At 34.4% G+C, this 22,711-nt stretch overlaps 2 protein-coding genes across 4 annotated transcripts in view; both read right to left on the bottom strand.

Annotated features, from left to right (window-relative positions):
• The window catches only part of LOC142340969 (protein O-glucosyltransferase 3-like), a 72,539-nt gene extending 62,524 nt beyond the window's left edge, over nt 1-10,015 (bottom strand). For both annotated transcript variants that reach the window (XM_075391772.1, XM_075391773.1), the window contains exons 1-2: nt 9,693-10,015; nt 2,523-2,725 (exon numbers count right to left, since the gene is read on the bottom strand). In XM_075391772.1, coding sequence (XP_075247887.1) covers nt 2,523-2,725; nt 9,693-9,856 — 367 coding nt within the window. In that variant the 5' untranslated portion in view covers nt 9,857-10,015. The remainder of the gene's footprint in view (nt 1-2,522; nt 2,726-9,692) is intronic.
• A 7,308-nt stretch (nt 10,016-17,323) lies between these two features.
• The window catches only part of LOC142341672 (glycine receptor subunit alpha-1-like), a 96,820-nt gene continuing 91,432 nt past the window's right edge, over nt 17,324-22,711 (bottom strand). For both annotated transcript variants that reach the window (XM_075392813.1, XM_075392812.1), the window contains one exon: nt 17,324-18,201. In XM_075392813.1, the coding sequence (XP_075248928.1) occupies nt 17,794-18,201 (408 nt within the window). In that variant the 3' untranslated portion in view covers nt 17,324-17,793. The remainder of the gene's footprint in view (nt 18,202-22,711) is intronic.

Below are 22,711 nucleotides of genomic sequence, written 5' to 3' on the forward strand. Positions count from 1 at the left end.
AAAAAGCTGATAGTTGTCAGGACTTTTGAAAACATTTAGATTCAAACATTCGAACTTTTGAACGTTGCCCTCTTTTTTCCTTTTTTGAGGACATGTTACAAAGTCCCACTAGAGAAAAGTCCCATAAACTTTCTGTTGAACGATGTTGTAGTGTAGATTTTATCTGATGGTATTTGGTATTGTTAATTATTTTTGAAAAAAGATATAGGGTTTTTGCCGCAATTAATTTTTTTCTGCTTAAATTGTCGTTTGTCTCGTTTTGTAGTCTTAATATTAGTAGATCTCATCAGCCCTCTAACGCAACAACACACGATTTAATTCATTTATCAATTTCAGCTTCTAACGACTTTTTTCTACTCAAACATCAATCATTTTTCAACAGCATGCAAATTTTTGCAAGTTTCCAATCTCCTCTTCATTTGGTAGACAATGAAGTCAAAAATGTGAATGGGCAGGAAAACATTATGTGCAAACGCAGATTACCCAGCCTCCTTTGTCATTTATTGTTCGAAAATTCAAGTTAGAAAACAAAGTGTTTTAGATCTACTGAAAATTCACCTACTTTTCCTACTGCAAAAATAAGGAAAGCTTTACTTTATAAGAAAAAGTTCAAGGGTCAACTAATTAATTTACAGATAGCAAAATACTTTTTCATCCAACTGAAAAAAATAGATGACAAGGAAAAACATAATAAATGAAGTGTTAGAGGACCTCCAGGTATTTTATCAGGGGGATGGTGTGCGGTGGGGGTTCGGAAGGATTGGGGAACGAGCAAGGACGTCAGAGGCGGAATGAAGTGGGTGGGGTGGTTGATGTTCTAACTCCGACGAGCCGCTCCTCGCACCAGATACAAGTCTCTTCGTCACTTTTAAGGAATCGCATAATTAGACTAGCAAAGCTTTTCTAGAACTTCTAATCAACTTCTTGTTCTCGAGCTTTACCAGTTTAACCGTTTCTCAAGATTAAAAGTCACAACAATTGTTGATAAGACGAAAGAACGCTATGACAAAAAATCGGAAGAGCAAAAAATGCATTAACATAGCTGGCAGATTGCCAGAAAATAGCCGCAATAGATTCGTAGATCGGCCGTCTAAAAAAACAGCAAAAAAGACAGACCAAAAAAATTCGTCTTTTCATTGAAGGCTGATCTGTTGTATTTTGATTAAAAATCTGTATAAGTTATTGCTGCCTCTATTAGCTGCTCTCGAATAACCTTCATTTAGAGTGACACACACCCATTTGACCTTATCTCTTTGAATTAAAGTAAACAAAAGTCAATTTCAAAGTGGGGAAGTCATTTTTGAGAGTGAGGTAAGTCAAGTGTGACCAAAAACTTAATCACGCGCATGAACGAAAAAACTCGCTCCACTAAGAGCGAAAAATGACGTCACACATGCAATTCAGTTGAAATTGCATGAACGAACGAACAAAAAGTGGCTGTGACGTCATATGGTCGTAACAAAAATCATGACGACGAAATAAAAAAAAACCAAGAGAAGGCCAATAATAGCCCCAGCTATCGCTGTGCGGCTATTAAAAAGACTAGCCGGCCCAAAAATATAAACTGACTTACATCAAACGAATGGCTCTCGAACAACACGCGAGTCGACTTAGTTCAAAAGGGGTGTAGCCAAGAAAACTCATGGGTGCAAAAAGTATCGACAACGGAAGGGTTTAATTTTGTCCACTGAACAACTACAGCTTTCAAATCTCCTAGCTGACAATCGCAACAGCCTTACTGAATGAGAGCAATTTAGAACTTGCAAAAATCAATAAGTCTAGAAGAGCTTTACTAGTCTCTATTATGCGATTCACTGAAATTGCCGAATACTTGTATCTGGTGTGAGGAGCAACTCTCGGGAGTTAGAACCTCAACCACCCACCCACTTCATTCCGCCCCTGACGTCCTTGCTCGTCCCCCAATACTTTCGAACACCGGAAACGCACTCCATCCCCCCGCTGAATTCTGATATGTTGCCCTCAATTTACGATGTAAGGTACTATCTTATGTGGTTTGGATGCCCCCTTCTGCACTTATGTCTTTCAGAACTGCATAGATTAGCAGACATTTTGAATTTTCAGCATTTTGACGATGTGACTTAACCTCCCAACTCCAATTTTTCGTGAGTTGTTTTCAGCCAGTAATTCTGAATTATTTACATTAAAACTTTTGATAAGTAATTTAAAACATTCTCTATTCTTTCACTGTTAATTTTATAAACCAGCAAATTGGCTGTGATGAAAGAGTAAAGCAAAGCAAAAACATTAAAATGATCCAATTGGCATGTACTTTTAACGACACGCTTCCCTGTAAAGACGACTCTCAGGAACAGTTCACAACAGCATCAAAAGGATTATGAAGTACCTCTTAAATGTTTTAATTGCTATTAGCCTAATTTCCAAAAAACTTTAATTCAGGATTTTTGCCTATTGTCTGCAATCGAGGTTTCGCCTAATATCCAATCACCCAAATAACCCTCTGTATTTGGAAAAATAATTTTAACAATTTGTTATTTTTATACCTGGATATGTGTGCGAGAAAGCCTCCTCTTCATTCAACACCACAGTTAATCTCAATTGGTGCTGAAATGATACCACTAAGCGCCATCTGATGATATATGAGCCGTCTTTCATGTCAAGGGTCTCCGGTCTGTATCTGGGTCTCCCATTAGAAGAATCAATGGGCGCCAGCTTGAATGACACTGTTCCCACAGTTGAGTTCAGTCTGAAAAAAAGTGATACAGAACAATTTGGTGTTAATTTGACCCTTTATATGCTGGTCTCAAACAAAATCAAACAAGATCAGGATACGGACCATCAACAGTCAACTGTAGATCACGGTTAGGATATACTCTGATATGATAAAGCTTCAGTTGGATCAGAAAGAATGAATTAAATTAAATTCTTGGGAATTAAATTCTCCAAGTACACAATAATTTACAGTTAACTTAAATTTAAACCTATAAAGAGACTCAAAACGGACAGGCAACAGGATTTACTGTCCTCACATCCTGCGTCTCGATTATTAGTCAACTACGGCTTATCTGATTATCAGAGTAACCAAAAAAAGATTAAAGTCAGAAATTTTTTTCCTTTTTTGTCAAATGAAATGCCTAAACAAATTCCATGCGTACCCGAAAATAGCCGGAGAAAACAGTCATGTACGCATTACACTAAGGTCAAATGCATGTAATGCAGTAGTTTTTTTTCTTCTTTTGTGCTAGAACCTCCAAAACTTTCAAAAATCGGCCAAATCTCATACTATTAATGCAGCAGGATTCATGTTTCCACTAAAAAGCCAGTTCTATTTCGGAGACTATTTACCATGCAGGAAAATGATATCAAAACATTGCCAACTTATAAGGAAAATATGTTTTACTAATTCGAAACCATTGAGTATAAAAACTTCCTTTGTCTTATGATAATAAAAATTACTTTTTTCAACATCTAAATCCTCTCGACATTATCAAAAAAAAAACAAATTGACTAAGCTGCTATATACCTCGCGAGGACTGTGTTTTATTTTCTTTAAAGTTCTGACTCCACTTGACTTCGATTGTGGTACCTAAAGACGTCGGTGTCGTCGGCCAAATCAAAACATAACCGACTACCGTCGGGCGAACTGCTCTCAAACGACCGGCGAGCGGTTGCCTCCATCGGTAGCTAGCCACTGTTTAGTGAGGCTAGCTTTAGTTTCACTGAAGGGGTGTAAGTTGCCCGCAGCGGATTGGCTGTGCTGGGGGTGGGGAATCAATTTCTAAGAACCGCCCTTAACACCATAAGTATGTCTCCAAAACAGTTTCTATGAAACGCATACTTGGAGACTAGTAATCTGAAATTCTCTAAAAGAAATTAAAGCCCACTTGGCGCAACCTCTTCGTCCCCTTTCTGAAGATGACAAGTCTAATGGGTCAGATGAAGAATCGGTCAAGCGAAAAAATTGGATAAAAAGATACCAACAGGATTAAAATAATTGCTACAAACTTCGATTGAGAGCAATTAACAAAGGTTGCATAAAAAGCGCTAGTTCAGTCATTCATGAAAAAACATATCTATAATTCAGTGTTAATGAGGGTAATACATGATGACATCACGCCACATATAAGCAGCTGATGTGCAGCATCAACAAAAGAGTTAAGGAAAGAGAGAAATCGAGTGTGAGAGAGATGAAAAGTGAACAAGAACGAGAAGAGAGAAACCCCAACTAACAGAGAGAGAAAGCTAGAAATATTTTCCATGATGAGAGTCGAATCTGTAACTTTTAGTTCTGTAGCCTTGTTTAGTGATTAGATCATATAGAAAACTGAAAAATTCAAAATTTAAATATGTTTCAAGATTTTGCACTGAAAAAATGTTCAAAACCATTTTTTGTCTATGGAGTGCTGTCATGTAACCCATCTGAAAGACATAAAAAGTTTTGCTGGCCAGTAATGATTGTTAAAATAGGAAAAGGCCAAAAACAATTGCAAATTTTAACACAATTTTGCTAAAATTCGTGATATTAATATCTTCAGAACCGTTTCATTGTTTAAAGAGACTATCCAGTATCCCTATTTCAAGCCTTAAACAGTTTCACTGGCTCATAAAGTTCCATAAACTTGGAATATAATGATTCTCCTAGAGTTTGAAAAAAATATATAAGATTTCAAAAAATTGCTAAAACTCGAGTCATTAAAATATTGAAAACCTATCCATTATTTCCAAAAAGTATTCAACAATTTATTATCAAACTATGGAGGAGGTCCCTGGGCCGCTGGTGCCGGAAAAAGTGAATAAAATTCAAAAATAAAAAAGAAAACTGCAAATATTTTTTTAAAAAATTGCTCAAATTCGTGATAATAAAAGAAAAACATTACATTGCATCGGCAAACTATGTAGTAACCTATTATCAAACCCTAGAGGAAGGTCCTTGGCTCTTGAAGCTGGATAAACCTAAACAATGACAACATATTTCCGAAAAATTGAAAGAATTGCAAAAAAATTGATACAATTTGTAATTTTAAAAAGTTGAAAACTATTCCATGGCCAACAAAAAATTATCAGTAACTTATTATCAAGTCCTAAAAAAGGTTTTCCAAACCCTGAGGCTGAAAAACCATGAAAAATGACAATAAATGGAAAAAAATGAAAAAAATGCCATTCAATTCCAAATCTTGAAAAACATTCTATTACATCAAGACAAAACAGTAACCTCTTATCAAACCCCAGAAGAGGTTCCTTGGCTCGTGAGGTGGAGAAACATAAAAAAAAACAAAAAAATTCCAAAACATTTGTAAAAAATTACAAGTTTTATCAAAAAATTGCTAAAATTTGTGATATTAAAAACTTGAAAACTATTCCATGGCCAATAAAAAATTTTCAGTAACTTATTATCAAACACCTAAGGATGTTTTTAGCCCCTGGAGCTGGAAAAAAAAAATGAATAATGGCAATTAAGTGTCAGAAAAATTTTAAAAAAATCAAGTTTATCAAAAAGTGCTTATATTCATGATGTTAAAAATTGAAAACCATTCCATTACCACTAGAAACTATGCAGCAACCTATTATCAAACCCCAGAGGATGTTAATTGACATCTAGGGCTGAAAAACTCAAAGAGTGACAAAAATTTTCAAAAACCTTTAAAAAACTTGAAACTCTTAAAATGGTCAAAAAGAGTACTTATGTCCTGCGAAAGACCTTTATTAACTTTAACCAGCCCCATTTTTAGACTAGTCCAACAATTCGCAAAATGACGAAAAAACACGAAAAATGACAACATTTCTGGCTCAAAATGACCCTTTAACCCCAGTAGCCTCAACACAATAAGCTCTTGAAGGACTACTAAACGCAGCTAAGGGCCTCTAATGGAACTCAATGCCCGCTGGGCGCTACCTGTTTATCCCGTTTCTATGGACGAAAAAATAAATGGGTCAAGCGAAAAATCGGTCAAGCGAAAAATCGCATAAAGAAGACCAACAGGACTAATATAATTGTTACGTTTGAAGGCAATTAAAAATAGTACTTTCACATAAGTCGGGTAAATCGCCAATCCAAAAATTATAATGTATAATATATTTTAAAATGATGTAATATAATATGTTATATAAATTCTTTATAAATTAAATTAAAAAATTAAATATAGAAACAAATATAGTACAAAATAGAAATTATTATAATATAAGAGGGCCAAGTAGTGATCCTTCGGGAACACCGCAACTTCATTTTCTTAATTATGATATATTACAATTAATATGCAGTTTTGGAATCTATTTGATAGAGGCGACCTGGACCATTCTGAGCAATTACCACGTACAACGCACGCATGGTTTATTGTGTCAACTGTTCTTAAGATCGAGAAAATTGACGACTGATATTTTTTTACAACTTCTAACAATGTTTACCAGCTAAAAAAATGCGCTTCATTGGAAGAATCTGTATGCTGTTTTGAAAATAACTTATGGTCCAGATACTTAGCAACAACATAGGACGAGTTTTTTTCATGTTTTAAGCATCTTCTAAAAACTGCAATAGCTTTGGCTTCCACAAAAACCGTAGGAAATATCTCTACCCTTACATTAAACAAAATAAAGTTAGGGCTGTTATATCCGAGTTAGTTTTTAACAACAAAGTTAAGTATCTTGTCAAGACCACAGGATGAATTGTTGTCAAGTTCAATTGTATTTTAAAGAATTTCAACTACAGTTGTTTTACAGAATATCATTGACTTATCATGTAAAACCAATTGATCCTTATTGCCTTTTTTTGTAACTGGTTGGTTATCTCATTTCCGATAGCACACAAGTAATGATTAAAAAAATCGTAATATCCTCGGAGGAAAGCTTTTCTTTTCATAATAAGGAGAACAGAATAACTTTCAGAATTCTTAACAACGTTTCAAAGTTTTTAACGTATACGCAATTGTTTAAAGAGGGTGACAATCTTTTCTTGTTCTTTTCCAGCTACGACGCGCTTCATTTTTGAATCATGCTAATGATTTTGATTTTATTTGATAGCTATTTGGGATTCTTACCAATTTTATTGTTATTGAGTTATTTAAAGGAGCAACTTTGTCCGTAAGACTTATAAAAAGAAGTGTGAATATATATTCGCCTTCCGGACAAAGTCGCTCCTTTACTGTAACGGGGTATTAATCAGAGAAACTTCGGTGTTCCAGGATAGAAGTTCTAGAAATTGTAAATACAGCTGGAGAAGCTAAAAACCTGAAAATACCAAAAAACCTAAATATTTGGTTCTGGTTCTTGGAGTTAAGGTATTCAACACAAACCATGTAACGTTAGGATCCTCACAAAAAGCCTGCTGCCAGCTCAACACAAGATTCATTGGCCACTTGAAGTAAAAAAAACAAACATAGCAAGCAGATTGCCAGAAAATAGCCGCAATAGCTTTACAGATCTGTAGTCTCAAAAAGAAAAAGAAGCAGACAAAAAAGAAACTTCCTTTCATTAAATGCTGAGAAGTTAAATTTTGATTAAAACCTATCAACTTGCGACTATTAAAAATGGGAATCTCAAAAACTGAAAATTCATTTCAAATATGTTTTATTTCGTTGATATGAGTTTCTTCAAAACCAACGTTTTTCCTGCCAAATACTAAAAAAGAATAATGATGGAGGTCCATAGCATTCTGGTTGGACATATAAAAACAAGCAGAAAAAAACAGTTCAAAAATTTGAAAGCGGACAATATTTAAAAGTCGTTAAAATAATATCTTCAAAACCATATTTGCGTCTTGATAACTATAAATCACCCATTTAGTAAACTGCAAGCTTCGAAAAATTTTTAGCCCTTAATAGTAAAAAAAACTCACAAAATTGAGATACAACATTGCGAAAAAATCTCAAAAATTGAGATACAACATTGCAAAAAACAATAAAACTTTTTTAAATAGTAAAAAAGCTCACAAAATATAGATACAACATTGCAAAAAAATCTCAAAAATTGAGATAGAACATTGCGAAAAACAATACAACTTTTTTTGTTGGCACTGCCAATGCATACACCACAAAATATACCACAAGACCTCCATGAGGAGCTATCAACGTGAATTGAAAGCCCACTTTTTAAAAACGGTAGTTAACGAATTGTTCTCAGACAACCTGCGAATGGTGGGCTTCGGTAGTAGCCAGCTGGGGCTTAAGGATGCTAGCATTAGGGACGGCGCTTGTGAGCGAAGTGGGGAGAGAGATTAAGTGATGGGGATTAGTATTGGGAAGAATGGACGAGAGGGCGTTCCGTTCAAATCGCTAGATGGAAGAGGGTGGACGGGGAATGTTGGGGGGTCAGTAAGGATTGACTGAGGGGGTAAAACTATTAAGAATAAGAACAGCCCTCCACACCATGAATTCGTCTCCTCAAAACAGCTTTGGTGAATTAAATACTTGCAGGCTATTAAAGCATAAGGCTCTAACAGAGCTACTCAACCGCTTCATGCCCTCCTGTCTTTACCTGTTTGTCCTGTTTTGAGGACAAAAAGTAAAAGGGTCAGACAAAAAATCGTCATTTGAAAAATCGCATAAAAAGGACACAGGACTAATATAATTGTACAAACTTTGCTTGAGAGCAATTACAAAGACAGCAACGGAATATTCCAAAACCTTTCGATTGTAAAACATTACCATGAAATCAATAATAGCCTGGCTCATCAACAAATAACCAGCAGCTCAAAGTATAGCTGGGGGATTCGATTGTACACCACATCAGTGCTATGTAATCACTAAGGGGATTCAAATTTTGTAGAAATAAATTTGCAGCCATATAATTTAAGACAGAAAATTGAAAAAAATTGACACTCAAAATTTTGATTGATCGTAAATTGTCACAAAATGAAATCAGCTATTTATATTCTGAATGAGAGCACATTGCACGGTGTCAAAAAGTCCACTTTAGAAAAGTTGTTCAAAGTAAAACAGAACAGACAGAAAAAATGCGTAAAAGGACCAACAGGACTAAAAACAAATGGACCTTGTTTGAGAGTAACTGAAAATTGTTGATACCCTGCGTCATCAAATCTGAAACAGAAACTTGTAACAATATCAGCAACTATTACTGCTGCAAAACTATCAAAAATTGAGTATCGTCAAAAACTTCCCAAATTCTTGTTTTTTGTGTCCCACAATGAAATCTTTAGCGGTTAGCAGAATTAATTTCCCATAGAAGTTTAAAAACTATTTGAGAAATCAGTCAAAATGGTCCAGGCTTGAATTTAGCAAAAAAAATATATTGAAAAATTTGGGAGCTACGTGGTTCCACTAACATCTTAGACAAAATGTCCACTGTCTGACGAAAACAACCAGCCCCGTTACATATTTTGTCTGATTTTTTTTTCAAATAAAACTGTTGGAAAGAGAATTTCATATAATTTTATATATTGTGTGGCAATTGAATGCCAAGGCATTCTTTCAAAACTGCAGAGATCCTTGATAAACGATTGATTAATTCAGCAAGAAAATTTGTACATGCAAATTAAAATTTCAGAGTTTTTTTTGAAAGCATGTTCCAAAACATGATTTCTGTCGAAGTGGACTTTGTTTTGGGTTACTTTTATTACAGGAGCACACCTGTTCGGACTATGTAGTCAAATTTTATATTTTGATTTGACGGCTTTGTTAATCAAAATTAATTCTACAGATTGATGGCATCCACAAGAATTAGCAAAAATGCGTCATTCGATTTAAGCTCAAATCATCAAGTACCTTTCTCTCGTCACATTGTCAACTGCAGCGAACTCCACAAATCTCACAGGAAGGCGACAGTTGTCATCCAATCCGAGTTTCTGAGTGGGAACCAAAGTCACTTTGGCCCATTGTAGCGAGAGCAAGTTAAGTAGTATGATAAGTGAATAATAAAAGAGGCACATAGCCAACCTGAAATCAACAGTTAAATCAGCAGTTACAGCAACAAAAATTTACAACGGTATCACCCTCTGTTGAGCTGGTGTTACACTCATTTACAGAAAAATTGCTCAAAAATTACGTTTAGCTATAGCTGTATTTGTATTACATCATTTTCCAAGATTGATTGATGTTATGGATCTTTTCCGTTACATAATGATTTATTATGTAATTGCACGTGCTCTGTAACTGAGAGGAAGGCGGATAACGCACTGTTCAACAACAACAATTCAATAATGGATCAAAAATGACTGCAATTGGACAATGAAGAAGCACGCGTAAAAATTAAACACAGTAGACGCTGCTTTTGACACTCGACATTCACAGCTTCAATCGCACTTGGGTCTCATTTCCATTCAGTAATATTTCTATAATCAAAAACCACTCGGGCTTCACACAGTGCCCAGGACAAAATACCCAATGACATAATACCCGATGTACCTAACAGGCCTTTAAAACAAACTGCTAATTTGTAATCGCCATATTGAAACAAAAAAGTCAATTGAACGAAAACCCCTCCCGTAAAAGGGTAGTCGGTCAAAAGGGGCGGTGAGTCAAAATATAAAAGTTAAAGCTCTTAGGGAACCATCTGGGTATTATGGCATTGGGTATTTTGTCACAGCATAAAATATCATATTTTTAAACAAAACATTATTCTTGTTCCGACCCCACTTGTGGGGGGAGGAACTATATACTCAAATGGGTTTCTTTGTTCAGACAATTTTGGCTCATCGATATATTCATCGTAGAGAAATGTTAGTGGTATCATTAAAAATGTCCATCGTAGCAATTCGAATTAAAAAGATTTTAATGAATTTCGTTTTTTTTCGAGGAGTTATCGAGGTTTAAAGTTTTATGTGAAAACAGGACATTTGGCAAGATTTTGTTCACCTTTAGCTTATTTTTCGTTCGAATTAAGATTTTGTCTGTAAAAATATTAATTCAAGATTACATTTCACGCTACTAAATGCAAAAAATTTGCATTCCTAATAGAAAGGCAACAAAAATGCTCGTTTTGGTGTTTTTAAAAAAAAAAACATAAACCGACTTATGTCGGAAGAATTGCTCTTGAACGACAGGCGAGGCAATTAAAATCAGGGTCTATAGCCTTAATCAATTTTTCTTTATGCGTGCAAATGCAAAAAACTTTGCACCCAACGGGATTCGAACCTTAGACCTCCCGATCCACAGCCTCCCGCTTTAACCACTGCGCTATGATTCATTTTTTTCCCAAACTGCAATCGATTATATATTAGCAACAAGCTTTACTTCGGAGAGAGCAATAGAGATCACCCAAAAATGATGAACGAAAGCGTAAAAAAGTCACTTGAGAAGTCAAAGAACGCTCTAGAAGAAAAGCGCAAAACTATCAAGCAAAAAATTTGCATAAAAAAGACACAGACGTTTACAATGATTGCTATGAACTTCGTTCAAGAGCAATGAAAAATCAAATTCTTTTATAGAGCTGTTTTTTTAGACAAATTTGTGCATTTTTTTGTTTTTTTTTGAAGTCACTTATAGACTAGTCACTTCTCATTTTGAGATTCCGTTAATGACGAGCCTCATTTACAGTCAAATGAAGCCCAATGAACAAAAAAATCCGCTTTCTAGGAATCGCTCTTGTGTTCTTTTGGCTTCGTAATTTTTAATAAAATCTTGATTTTCTTTGAGATTTTATTAAATTTTTGTAGTCCTATGGCATAGACCAGTTGACTGAAAATGCAATAGGCATGCTAATGAGCATTAAGTGAACCTATCTAATGCTTTGAGTAAACAGCTAATGGCTGTTAAAAAATAAATATTTTTCCAATTTATTTTTGAAAATTAACCGATCTCAAACTTATTTTTTGAACTGTAAGTCATTTTAAATAATCAAGGGACCTCCATGCTTTCTACTGCAATCAAAATTTTGACTTCTAACAATTGGTTTTATGACTTCGATGCCACGAGTTTTCATATATTTTTAAATTTCGGATATTCATTATTTTGCTTTCTTTTGAATTCCTAGAACATTATCGTCATACTGATAGTTTCCATATGCTAAATGAAGTTGTTCAATGAATCACCCAGGTTTCCAGAGAAAAACTTATGGTTTGCATGACTTCCAAACTTTCTTCTCGCACTTTTCTATTGAACTTTTGGTTTTTGCCTGTATATGTTGCTGTTTTCATTGTGGTGAAAATTATTGTGATGTCTAAGTGATGACTAAGGAATGACAAACAACATAGTCTTCCCCCCCTCGAGCCATAACTTAGCGTATTATTTGACTTTATATTAGGGGATTTTTTGAAGTCAAATTTTATAAACAAAAAAGCGTCACATTGCTGTAAAAAATAAACGAACACAGAAAGTTTTTCCTGATAAATTCACTTTTTATTGGCTTCGACCTTTTTCTCTCTGAATTTTTTTTTTACTTTGCTGTTTTTGACTGTTTTGTTAATACTCTTTGTAGTCGTAATTTGCTGAGAGGTCTCGTAAGCTTCTAATTGAGGTTTGAATGAATGATGTTTCTCAGTGCAGTCAGCTTATAGCGAATAGTCAAAGTTTTTGATTAACTCCGTTTTCATAAATTTTTCAAACTTCTCAGTTTTTGTTGTTCTTATCGTCAACTTGTACCTTATTCTCATCACTGAGAGGTCCCATTCAATTCTATGTAATTCAAAAATTAACATGTCTATTGATATTATATCGTAACTGATGTTTTGTGGTGGACGATATGCCTTCATTAAAGTTTTGTGAGTGGTAAGTATTTTTGTTTCTTTTTCTGATTTTTTTTTACTATATTTGCGTAATAACAGATCCCAATGATTTTCAAATAAATACGGAGTCAACTTATTTAATCGTTTAGTATAATTTTAGCTGATTTAGTAAACAATAACAATTGAAGTTAAAAAATATTCAGATAAAAGCTAATGATTTTAACGGCTTCAATAAATTGTGTTTTCGCAATTCGTTTGTGTTTGTTTAGTTTTCTACAACTTTAGTTCGTTTCTATGGCTTAGTGTGAACAATAACAGGTCCTTTCGTAATGACTTTGTAATAAATTTGTCACAAATTATTTCGTTGAAGGCTCAGGGTTTTTAAGACGTCTGAAGTTATGAAACGCTTTTAAAAATGTTGACCGATTTTTAAATTTTCCCTCATTATTTGCCTCTTTTTGTCGACTTTTCACCTAATCCCATTGAGGAAAAATTTCATCTGCCGTGTAGTTAAGAAAAAGTAAGTTTGTGTAACTATGGTTTCATCTGATTGCATTTTGACGTTGTTACTAGGTGCTTTTAAATTTTGATAGAATTTTTGCTGTGAAATTTTAGTTTCGCTGATTTTGTTATTTTTTTTCTCGTAGTCTTTTAATGGCAGATCTTGTGAGCGCTGTAATGAGGCATGGCATTATGTAATTCAATTGGTAGTTTGTGTACGTAAAGATTTTTTAACATAAATTTCTATTTTTGATTATCTCTTCATTTGGTTTTCAATTAAGTCAAAAATATAGATGAGCTCGGGTCGGAACATCATGTAAAAACGCACATTAACGATCCTCCTTGTTTTTCTTTCAAATGTGTTGACTTTCCACCTATTATCTAATTAAATTTTAGATCAACCTTCCGTTAGCTTACAATTTCGTTCTTTGCTAGCTCTGAGCTAGAAATAGGGCGTTTTGAAACATCCACATCAAACAATTCGAAATGACAATTTTTTTTAAAATTTCTGTTGACACAGAACGGTAATAATGGTTAAATAATGTTTCCGCTTGCTCGCAAATGTCTTATTATGCACTTTTTGGATAGAACCTTTTGTCTTTTTTTAAAACTTAACGATAAAAAATAACTGAAAAAAGGCGAACTTTTTCTATTTTGATATTTCGCTTTCAATAAAGATATTGGTTTATCTGTTTTTCTTAAAATAACCTTACTACCCAGAAAAACAATTCAACAATTTGACCTTTAACTTTTTCTTGGATTGCATTTGTGAACTCTTTCTGCAAAGCTTTTAAAAGCAATTGGTTGGATGCATCAGAGGAAAAATGTTGCAAATACTTGCAGCTTTTTGAAAAGGTGTTAAACAAACATGCAACCAACTAACGATTTCCCCAAAATTTTACTACAAAAACAGTCAAGCTGTTTGCAGCAATGTGCAGGCAAAAGCATTAAATCTAACATCACTTAAAACACTTGAAAGCAAAAAAAAAGAGAACGATCTATAGTTGATTCACAAGGAAAACCACGCTGGCATAAAATTTTCAACACCAATTAGATAGAGAGTTCCGAACAACCTGGAGAGTTAGATCATTTATCTTAGCTGCCTTTGAGCATATAAGGGCAATAGGAGTGTTGCTAGTATCATCATTTGAGAGCACGCTCAGCGATATGGGTATTAATGCAACTAAGAAGTAAATAAAACCCATGTTTAGTATAACTTCATCTATCCTTGAAAGTGCCAATTCGAGCCCAAGTAACATAACGTATTGCTTTGATTATTATCTCTAACAGAGGAAATTTGTGACTATAGTGTTAATATAACTAATCAAAAGTTTTTATTGTTATAGAAATGCTAAATAAAAGTCACAATACAGTCAAAAATTTTCTCATTCACAGACAATTTTTTAAAAAATTACATTAACAGCTAGTAATCGCTCTAATTAACTTTGAGAACCTGATGCACTACGACTTAATGACCGCGCTTTTCATGTTTATCCGTTTCCTTTGATCTTGCTCTCTTGACTTTGACCGTATTCACTACATTACGTAATTCAATGAGTGAAGGAATTTAAAATCCATTCAAATAACAGTGAGTGCGCTAAGTCAGAAGTCAAACGTGAAAATCGAGACTTACGTCAAATGAAAAACGTGATAAAAAATAAGCAAAAATAAAAAACATATCGGGACAAGTTCTGACCTGCAATTCGAAAAATTTTCACTGACTAAACAAAAAAACTAGACCTAGAACAGCCTATGAGTGAATTGGGAAAACCATGTCGAAAAATTAGATAAAAAGAATAAAAAAACAGAAAATTAGTGTCAAAATGCTGCATGTGAACAAAAAACAACTAGCGAGAAAGCGAATTTTTGTTCAAACCCCGTTTCCTCACTCTACTTTAAAATTATAGTGAACAAAATGCTCGACGCACAACTGCTCGCTCTTTCGCTCCGTTTCTTGTTTCGGCGTGACCAAAATCACTACTCAAATTTGACTTCAAAAATCATGAAAATGTGTAAACAGATCTTTAAAAAGATAGCGCCCCAATACAATTCAAATTCTTTGAATTGTAAAAAGGAGCGCGCCTAAATAATAGCCGTTGAGAAGCTGACGGCGGCTATTAACAATAGCTTCTAAATATAAATGTTGACAAAATTGAACAAATAAAATCGGCGTCGATAGAATGTAGAAATAAATTTTGCTTGTCAGGCCATTTTAACTTCACTGCTTGATTTGACATTGAGTTTATTTGTGAAGCTCATTCTTCACAACAAAGAGAAACTTCTGAAAATAGGTCAATAAGAAATTGGCGATTGGTTCGCAAATGAAACCGGCATAAGCGGTCAAATTTTTTCCACACCTTCAATTTTTTGCCTTAACGTAGCTTCTTTGGCAAATTCAGCAACCAGGTGCCAGAAACTGTCAATTTTGAGAAAAATAGGTCGAACGAATTAATCTCTAACGACCTACAGGGGCTCGATATTACTGTAGCCAGTTTCCTGCTTGAGCGTCGAGGGAATGAAGTGCCTTGTATCGTGGTCATGGTTGAAATTGTGACCACACTTATCGGCCAAAATCTTGAACGGTACATGCATTGGCAGAAAATTTGAGACATAACAGAACACACTTGAAAATCTTTGCTATAGTTGGACAATCTTTCTACTAAATATGAACAATTGTTATGAATGCATGAAAATTGACGGAAACGGATATTATATAAATAAGTAATTCAAAAAATTTGAAACGGTTTAGACCTTTATGCATGTTTAGATCTTTATAATGGTACAATGATATGCGTATAAATTATTATGGCTTGTTCAATGCGGACAGAAAACATTCGTTTTTATTTATTGTCAAAAAATAAGCATATGAACAACAAATCACTGTTACTTTTTGACCCCTTAAGTAAATTTGGCTAAACAACCATTCTGAAGCAGCAAAAATCAATTCTGTTGGTGTACTCAGTCGGATTTGAATCTTGTAGAAGCCGGAAAATGTTTTCCCAAGACCATGCTACTTCATTGAACATCAATATAACTGCGAATATTGACCTCGCTTCAAAAAATCAAGTGGCTAACGCAATTGAGTTCTAACACAGAATTTTCCCTTGCTTTCCGTTCAGCGCCAAAATTTGACCTCATGAACACCCAATTCATTCACACAATTTTATGCTACTGACAGCATTGAATGACACGCATTCAATGCTTTATTTAAGCTTTAATCCTTTCCAACACGAATTTCAATCTGTGTTAAAAATCAGCTTAATCCCTAAAAGTACACTCAAAGACAATTCATTTCCCAGTTTAACCATTTTTTTGACATTTTGGCTCTGGCTGCGAGTGAAGGATAAATCTATTCTCGCCTTATTCGGGCCACTTGTGAGCTTCAAATTGCCCGTTGGATTTATGGTAAATTGATTACACCACAAGGGTATAAATATATGGATTCAAACGCTTTCTGAACGGTAGCAAAATATCATCAATCAACGTCATTGCTAATGTGAAAATTAAAAAATTACACAACAGTTAAGACGTCACTGCAGTTGACTTCGTATGAAGGGATGAATGAATGAATGTATGAAAATGTACCAAAAGAGGTTAATCTTGGACTGGTCGCTTTTTGGTTAAACCTTTCATTAAATACAATCGGTTGTAATATAGATTGGTTACTATTAATTAAATTTAACTCGGTAACTTAGCCTTGTCCAATTCATAATAACAATCAGAGAAATATTTTTCCGACTCTTTTGATTTCAATTTTAAGGATTGTTAATTTAAGTAATTTTAAGGATTAAATTAATTTTTAAAACAGGTTGAAAGACCGCACAATTTTTCTTTAATTCGTAGTGAACTCTTTTTAAGCCTTCCGTTGCACATTAAATGATATGGTCAGAAACTAAATTTGTTACATTCAGGTTCTGGTTAAACTGTTTAGGACAGGGCAACCAGGAGCTTCCTCATCTTAGGCTCAAAAATCCCCCACTCACTCAAAAGTCATAATCGAATTAAACAACCCAAAATACCTCCGCAAAAATTCAGTTCTTGCGGAAACAACCCAAACACAGAGCTGTTATTGAATTAGAGGAAACTGTGAACTGAATAAACACAGAGCAACTTATCGCCTCCGGGTTCTCGGGGAACAAGCAATTTGTGGGCGAATTTCCCGGACGCGCCTGTCAGATATAAGAAGAGAAGCTGCTAATCTATTTTGTACTGGATTAATTGGAGGAGACAAGCGACTGTTTACAGTATTTATTTCCCAGCAAAACTAACAATAACAAAAGATAGTTTTTTGTTCTACACAGTTAATTCTGACATTTATATTTAGCTACATTTATGCCAATTCAATTGGACCATTCGTGACCTCAGAGCTCCCAAAGCATAGAATTAAGTTCCCCTATTTAATCACGTCTCAAGTACTCCTCCAGAAGTTATCTTTGTTAGCATTTCTCACTGTTTAAAAGTGAAGATTTATGTAGCAACTATAGCTCTAAGGCCTCGAATCCAACAGAAGCGCATTTTCAGGGAAAATAAAGTCAACAAAATGCTCCACTGAAGCATTTCGAAACTTCACACGACATGCAATGGTGAATATTGACTAGTTCGCCAAAGTGTGTTTACATTTTCGACATTGTTTACGCAACGACTGAGGTAATATTCTGGGCTAAATTAGCCTAGAGAAGCGTGAACAATTCAGATTGTGCAAATTATCCGGGAAGGAATGATTTCAATTTACCAAACACGTCATACCGTCCCGCAAGTTGAATATTGAGAGAGAAGAAAATAATATTCCAAACGATAAATGTCGAAGGGAAACAAAGTTTGCTCAGGTGGTCGATGTTGTACTTCTGCTTTGGGGGAGGCGCCTTTTTAGTTAATGATCTTGTCGAGGCATTTAGGGGCGATTTGTTCATGCTGTGTGAACACCCTGGCGTGCATACGTTATGATGGCTGCTACTGGAGGAATTGGGTCCCGATTTGCTGCAGCACGGGCCCTGACTTCGGGAGTGAACAGGTACACGTAGGGTTGTTCCATCAGAAAGGACGACTGCGTTTCCATTTGACAGAAGGGGTGAATGGTCGGGGTTGAATTTGTTCTGCCTGCTGAATGAAGACTAAAAAGAAAAACTTGCTCGTACCCACGACCAACATTGCTTAGCATGGTAGTACCTCATGAAATATTCATATGCAAAAAATATTTCATCTGATAAAAATAACACTCAGAAATGTAGCGAATAATAACGAAAGAACAGTTGAGAGTAAATGTTGGCCTAATACTTTTCCCCCTGCGATAGAGCAGAGACCATCGATATTATTTTTTGAGCTAAATTTGCTCCCATTAGTCTGAAACATCCCAAGTAATAGAGCGCTATCTCCTCATTTTTTATTGACTATGATTACCAAAACGGGGTTATCATCGCATCAAAAACAGAAACTTTACAGTGTACAACATGACGAAATCACCCGAAAAAAGCCAAATGAAGACACGAACCACAAATTCTTCTTTGTCAAAATTTTTTCTACAATATTTATCCCGTTTTAAATACAACTTTATGGAGGCCAAATTGAAAGGGTTGAGTCGGTACGAACCTACAGAAAGAACAAGCGAGCATTATCTTGCATCAATTTCATTAACAAATAAACATGCGCACAACCTTTTGTCCTAAAATTTTGCAGTCAATTATCTATACTTCTACATTAGACGGTTTTTGTTACTCGAGATAACACGATTGGGATCAAACAATAAACCTCCACATTTCCAATTATGGCATTAAAAATGCTAACTTCAAAATCTACCTTGTTATATAGAACATTTGGCCTTTCCTGTGTTTTGATCAAAGCTTTTTGAATGGCTGGCATTTAACCCAACAGCAAGGTTGTTAACGCCCTCAAAACCGCTAGAAAGGTGCTAGGAATATAGGCCGACAGAGACTTTAGACGACTAGCAAAAAATGAGAAATACAGCCGACAGCTTAATTTTGACTGGTTAACAAATCTGATGGGTCGAAACATCACTAATTTGTCCGACAATTACAGTTGGTGTGCGGTCTGATAGTCGGCTTTATTTCTTATTACTTAGTTGTCGGCTAACCCCCTGTCGGCCAATGAAACAATCGCACGCCTGAAGGCAACTTGCACTTTAATTTAGTTCACAGTTTTAATCCCAAAACAACAGGTTCTTAATCTCTGGGGACCAAGCGAGGATCAGAAATTATTTGCTAAAACAATATTCCCTATACCTATTAATGGCTTTAAAATGGCCGCCATGCATTCACAGAAATAGTTCCACAAACTCACTTTGAAATCAACTATTGACCATAAAAGTATTTGAAATAAACTATTAGCGAGGTACTTTACACGTCATTGTCGTAATGAAGTACAAGACATGTTATTATTTGAAACACGTGTAAGATTGTAAGATCGAAAATAATTATAATAAAACTTTGATTGTATTTGACCTGGCTGATTTGTGGGTAGACGGAATATTATAAAGCCCAGAAACAATCGATTAAATTAGACGGAAGTACACAGCCAAAAACAACTAACACGATCTTTGTTAACAACAAAGGGAGCTAGTCCTACTTCCACTTCAATTGAGAGTAGTCTGGAATTAGAATTTTGCCGTTTTTTGCTGACTTCACTCAATGATTATCAAAAACGCAGCATTTATTTTTGATATTTCAACTAACGAATTATTTAGATCTATATCGTTCGAAACAAATGAGTGTTCTTAATGAACTATCAGCAATATGAAGGCTGATTTTGGTCCAATTTTGGAACGTTACAATCCAAAAATAATTGGGATTCAGAGTGTAATCATTTGGCCTTCTTTTAAAAAATATTCATCTTTTTTCATGTCAATTAAAGAAAGAGAAACAACAATTCAATTCAAATTAAAGTTTACTGTTAAAAGTTCCAATTGGCTTCCTAAGCAGTTCCAAATTGATGTATCCAATTTCTTTACATGAAAGATTATGGTGGTTTTGACTTCTAAAAATGTTTGACTTTTGAATAAACAATGGCTTATTAAACTTTGCCACTAATTTTCTCTTAAATTGGACAATTTGTAGCTTATTGTCAGCAAAGAAGAAAAACTTCATCTTCCTGCTCTTCCTACTTAATTTTAAATTAATTCTATTGCAGTTTCACGAGTTAAGTCATGGTTATGATACTACTAGATTTCATAGATTTTTTTAGGCATTTGCCCATTTTTCACGTTTTTTTCGTTTTGTCACATTATCACATTATTGACAGTTCGCATATTACATTGTTGCCATTAATGGCATTCAAAGTTTTTGACCATAAAAGGTTTTAAATGCACAGATTATATTTTTAACGGCTTCGACGCCCTTTACTCGAAGCATTCAATTGAATTTTTTTTACACATTTCTGTAACTGTCGTTTTTACTTTGTCTTTTTGGTCGTGTGAAATCTCCTGGACAATGCAAGTCTCATTGGTTTTTTGTGGATGGGTAAATGAGCCTATATTCTGATTTGAGTAGATAGCCAATCGCTTTCATGACTTTGAAAACTATAGTTTGCAAAAACACAAAAAAATACTTTATAACTTCGAATTGTTCTTTTTCTGTCCATTTGTTACCTATTCTAGTTAATTACAGGTCAAAATAAGAATTATTTGCATGGAGAGAAGGTGCAATTGTAAAAAATTTATTGTTTTTAAAGAATTCGTTATGATATTATTGGCTTTGAGTCAAGATTTTCGCAAAAAAAAACTAATTTTATTTTTTTTGTCTATATTTGACGTTCTTTTTGTAGACTTGAGACATATTATGAATAATAACAGGTCTCAAGCGCCTTCCTTTGGACGAATAAACGAACCTAATTGATTATTTAATTTTGTAGCTAATGACTTTCATGACTTGAAAAATTGTTTTCGAAAAATACAAAAGAATTACATAATTTTGCCCTTTTTTGTCTACTTAATTCTTATTCTCATCAAAAAGAGGTCGCGCACCATAATATTGGCGTTCGATTGGGCCTCAAATGAAAATACTTTGAGAGCAAACATATGGCTTCACAGCTTCAACAGCGTTCTCTCGCAAGTTTTAATTGAATTTTTGTTGGTTGTCTCTATTCGTTCTTTTTGTAACCGCATAAAAAAGAAATAATTGACAAGTCTGAATGTCCTCCTATAGAGGCATATGTGATCATAAACAGGTTGAATGTTTTCAATTGCTATCTAATGGTTTCCATTACTATGAAATTAATTGTTTTGAAAAATTTAAGCCAACTTTTCAACTTGGCTGTTTTTTGTTCTTTTTTTAAATTTGTTACCGAGCCTTATTATGGAGTGGTCCAATTTCTTTTCTATTGATGTGCAAGTTATTTTGTGTAGTTTCAGTTTTACCTGACACTATTTTGACCTCGTTAATAATTTTTTTTATAAAAAAAACGGACCTAAAATTTTGAATGTAATTAATGCTTGTTGTTATTGTTGTTTGATTTTGTTGCTTCTCTTGAATTGTTTTCTTAATAATGGTTGATCTCATCAATATAATGCGGCTTTTTTACTCCATTGAGTTATTTGCGTTGGAGGCAATGTTTTTGTTCATACACATTATTTTTTCAAAAATACTTGAATTGTTGGAGTTTTCTATCTGTTCCTCATTTGGTAGAAATTTATGCCAAAAATGCGGATGAGCGGGGTCGGAACATTACCGAGCCTCCTTCTTGTGTAATAAATACTCATTTAGCATATAATTACCCATCTAGTTGCTCCCGTAGATTCGCATTTGACAGCAGAACCTGAAATCTGATTGAATCAGATCATTAGTGACAAAACAATCAAGCATTCTGATTGCTCCACTTTGCAATGAAAACTGTGTTAACTGCCATTTGTATTTACCGATGCTATATAAGTTCTTCATTGGTCTTCTTGTTTGAAAACGCATTTTTGGTTCCAATGGTAAAAAAAATCGTTTTGGAAACCATTCCCAAGAATTTTGTTTGCAGCTTTCAATACAGAAAGGAGAAGCTGTCTCGAATAGAGCTCATCGATCGTGCATATATTAAAGTTAAAAATGATATCATGAACGGAGTCCTAAAAGTTTTTCGAAAACTCAGTATAATTATCTTTTTCTGAGACTTAAGCAGGGGTTCCAATTTGTTCTTACTAATTGATCCATAAAAAAGAAGACCATATTCAAATTTAGTGTGACAGTTACTGCTGTAAAAAATCATCGCAAAATTTCAAGTTCTAGGACACTCATTTCGCATTCTAGCTGTATGTCCACACAAATTGTTTAATTTTTTAAAAACTAATCTATATCTGTTTTGAAAGAAAACTTATTGTCAATTGTTGTTCCAAGATATTTATATTCAATCGTTTAATTTTATTAAGTGTCGTCTTAAAAAACAGTTTGATTTTCTTCAGGAACCACACAGCTTGATATTTCGATGTTAACCAGCAGATTGTTTGCTTCGACATATTGTTTCAGATTGCTAATAGTAGCACCAACTGTTGAACCCCCTTTCAGTTTTGTCTGAATTAATTAAACTCGCATCATGAGCGAACAGATAAAGCACTGAGTTAGTTACAAAAAACAGGATATCACTAATATAAATTAACATAAGCGGTTCTAAGACCATTCTAGATAATCCAAA

This window comes from Convolutriloba macropyga, chromosome 6 (assembly GCF_964194025.1).
Source record: "Convolutriloba macropyga chromosome 6, txConMacr16.3, whole genome shotgun sequence".
In the NCBI taxonomy this organism is placed as follows: domain Eukaryota; kingdom Metazoa; phylum Xenacoelomorpha; order Acoela; family Convolutidae; genus Convolutriloba; species Convolutriloba macropyga.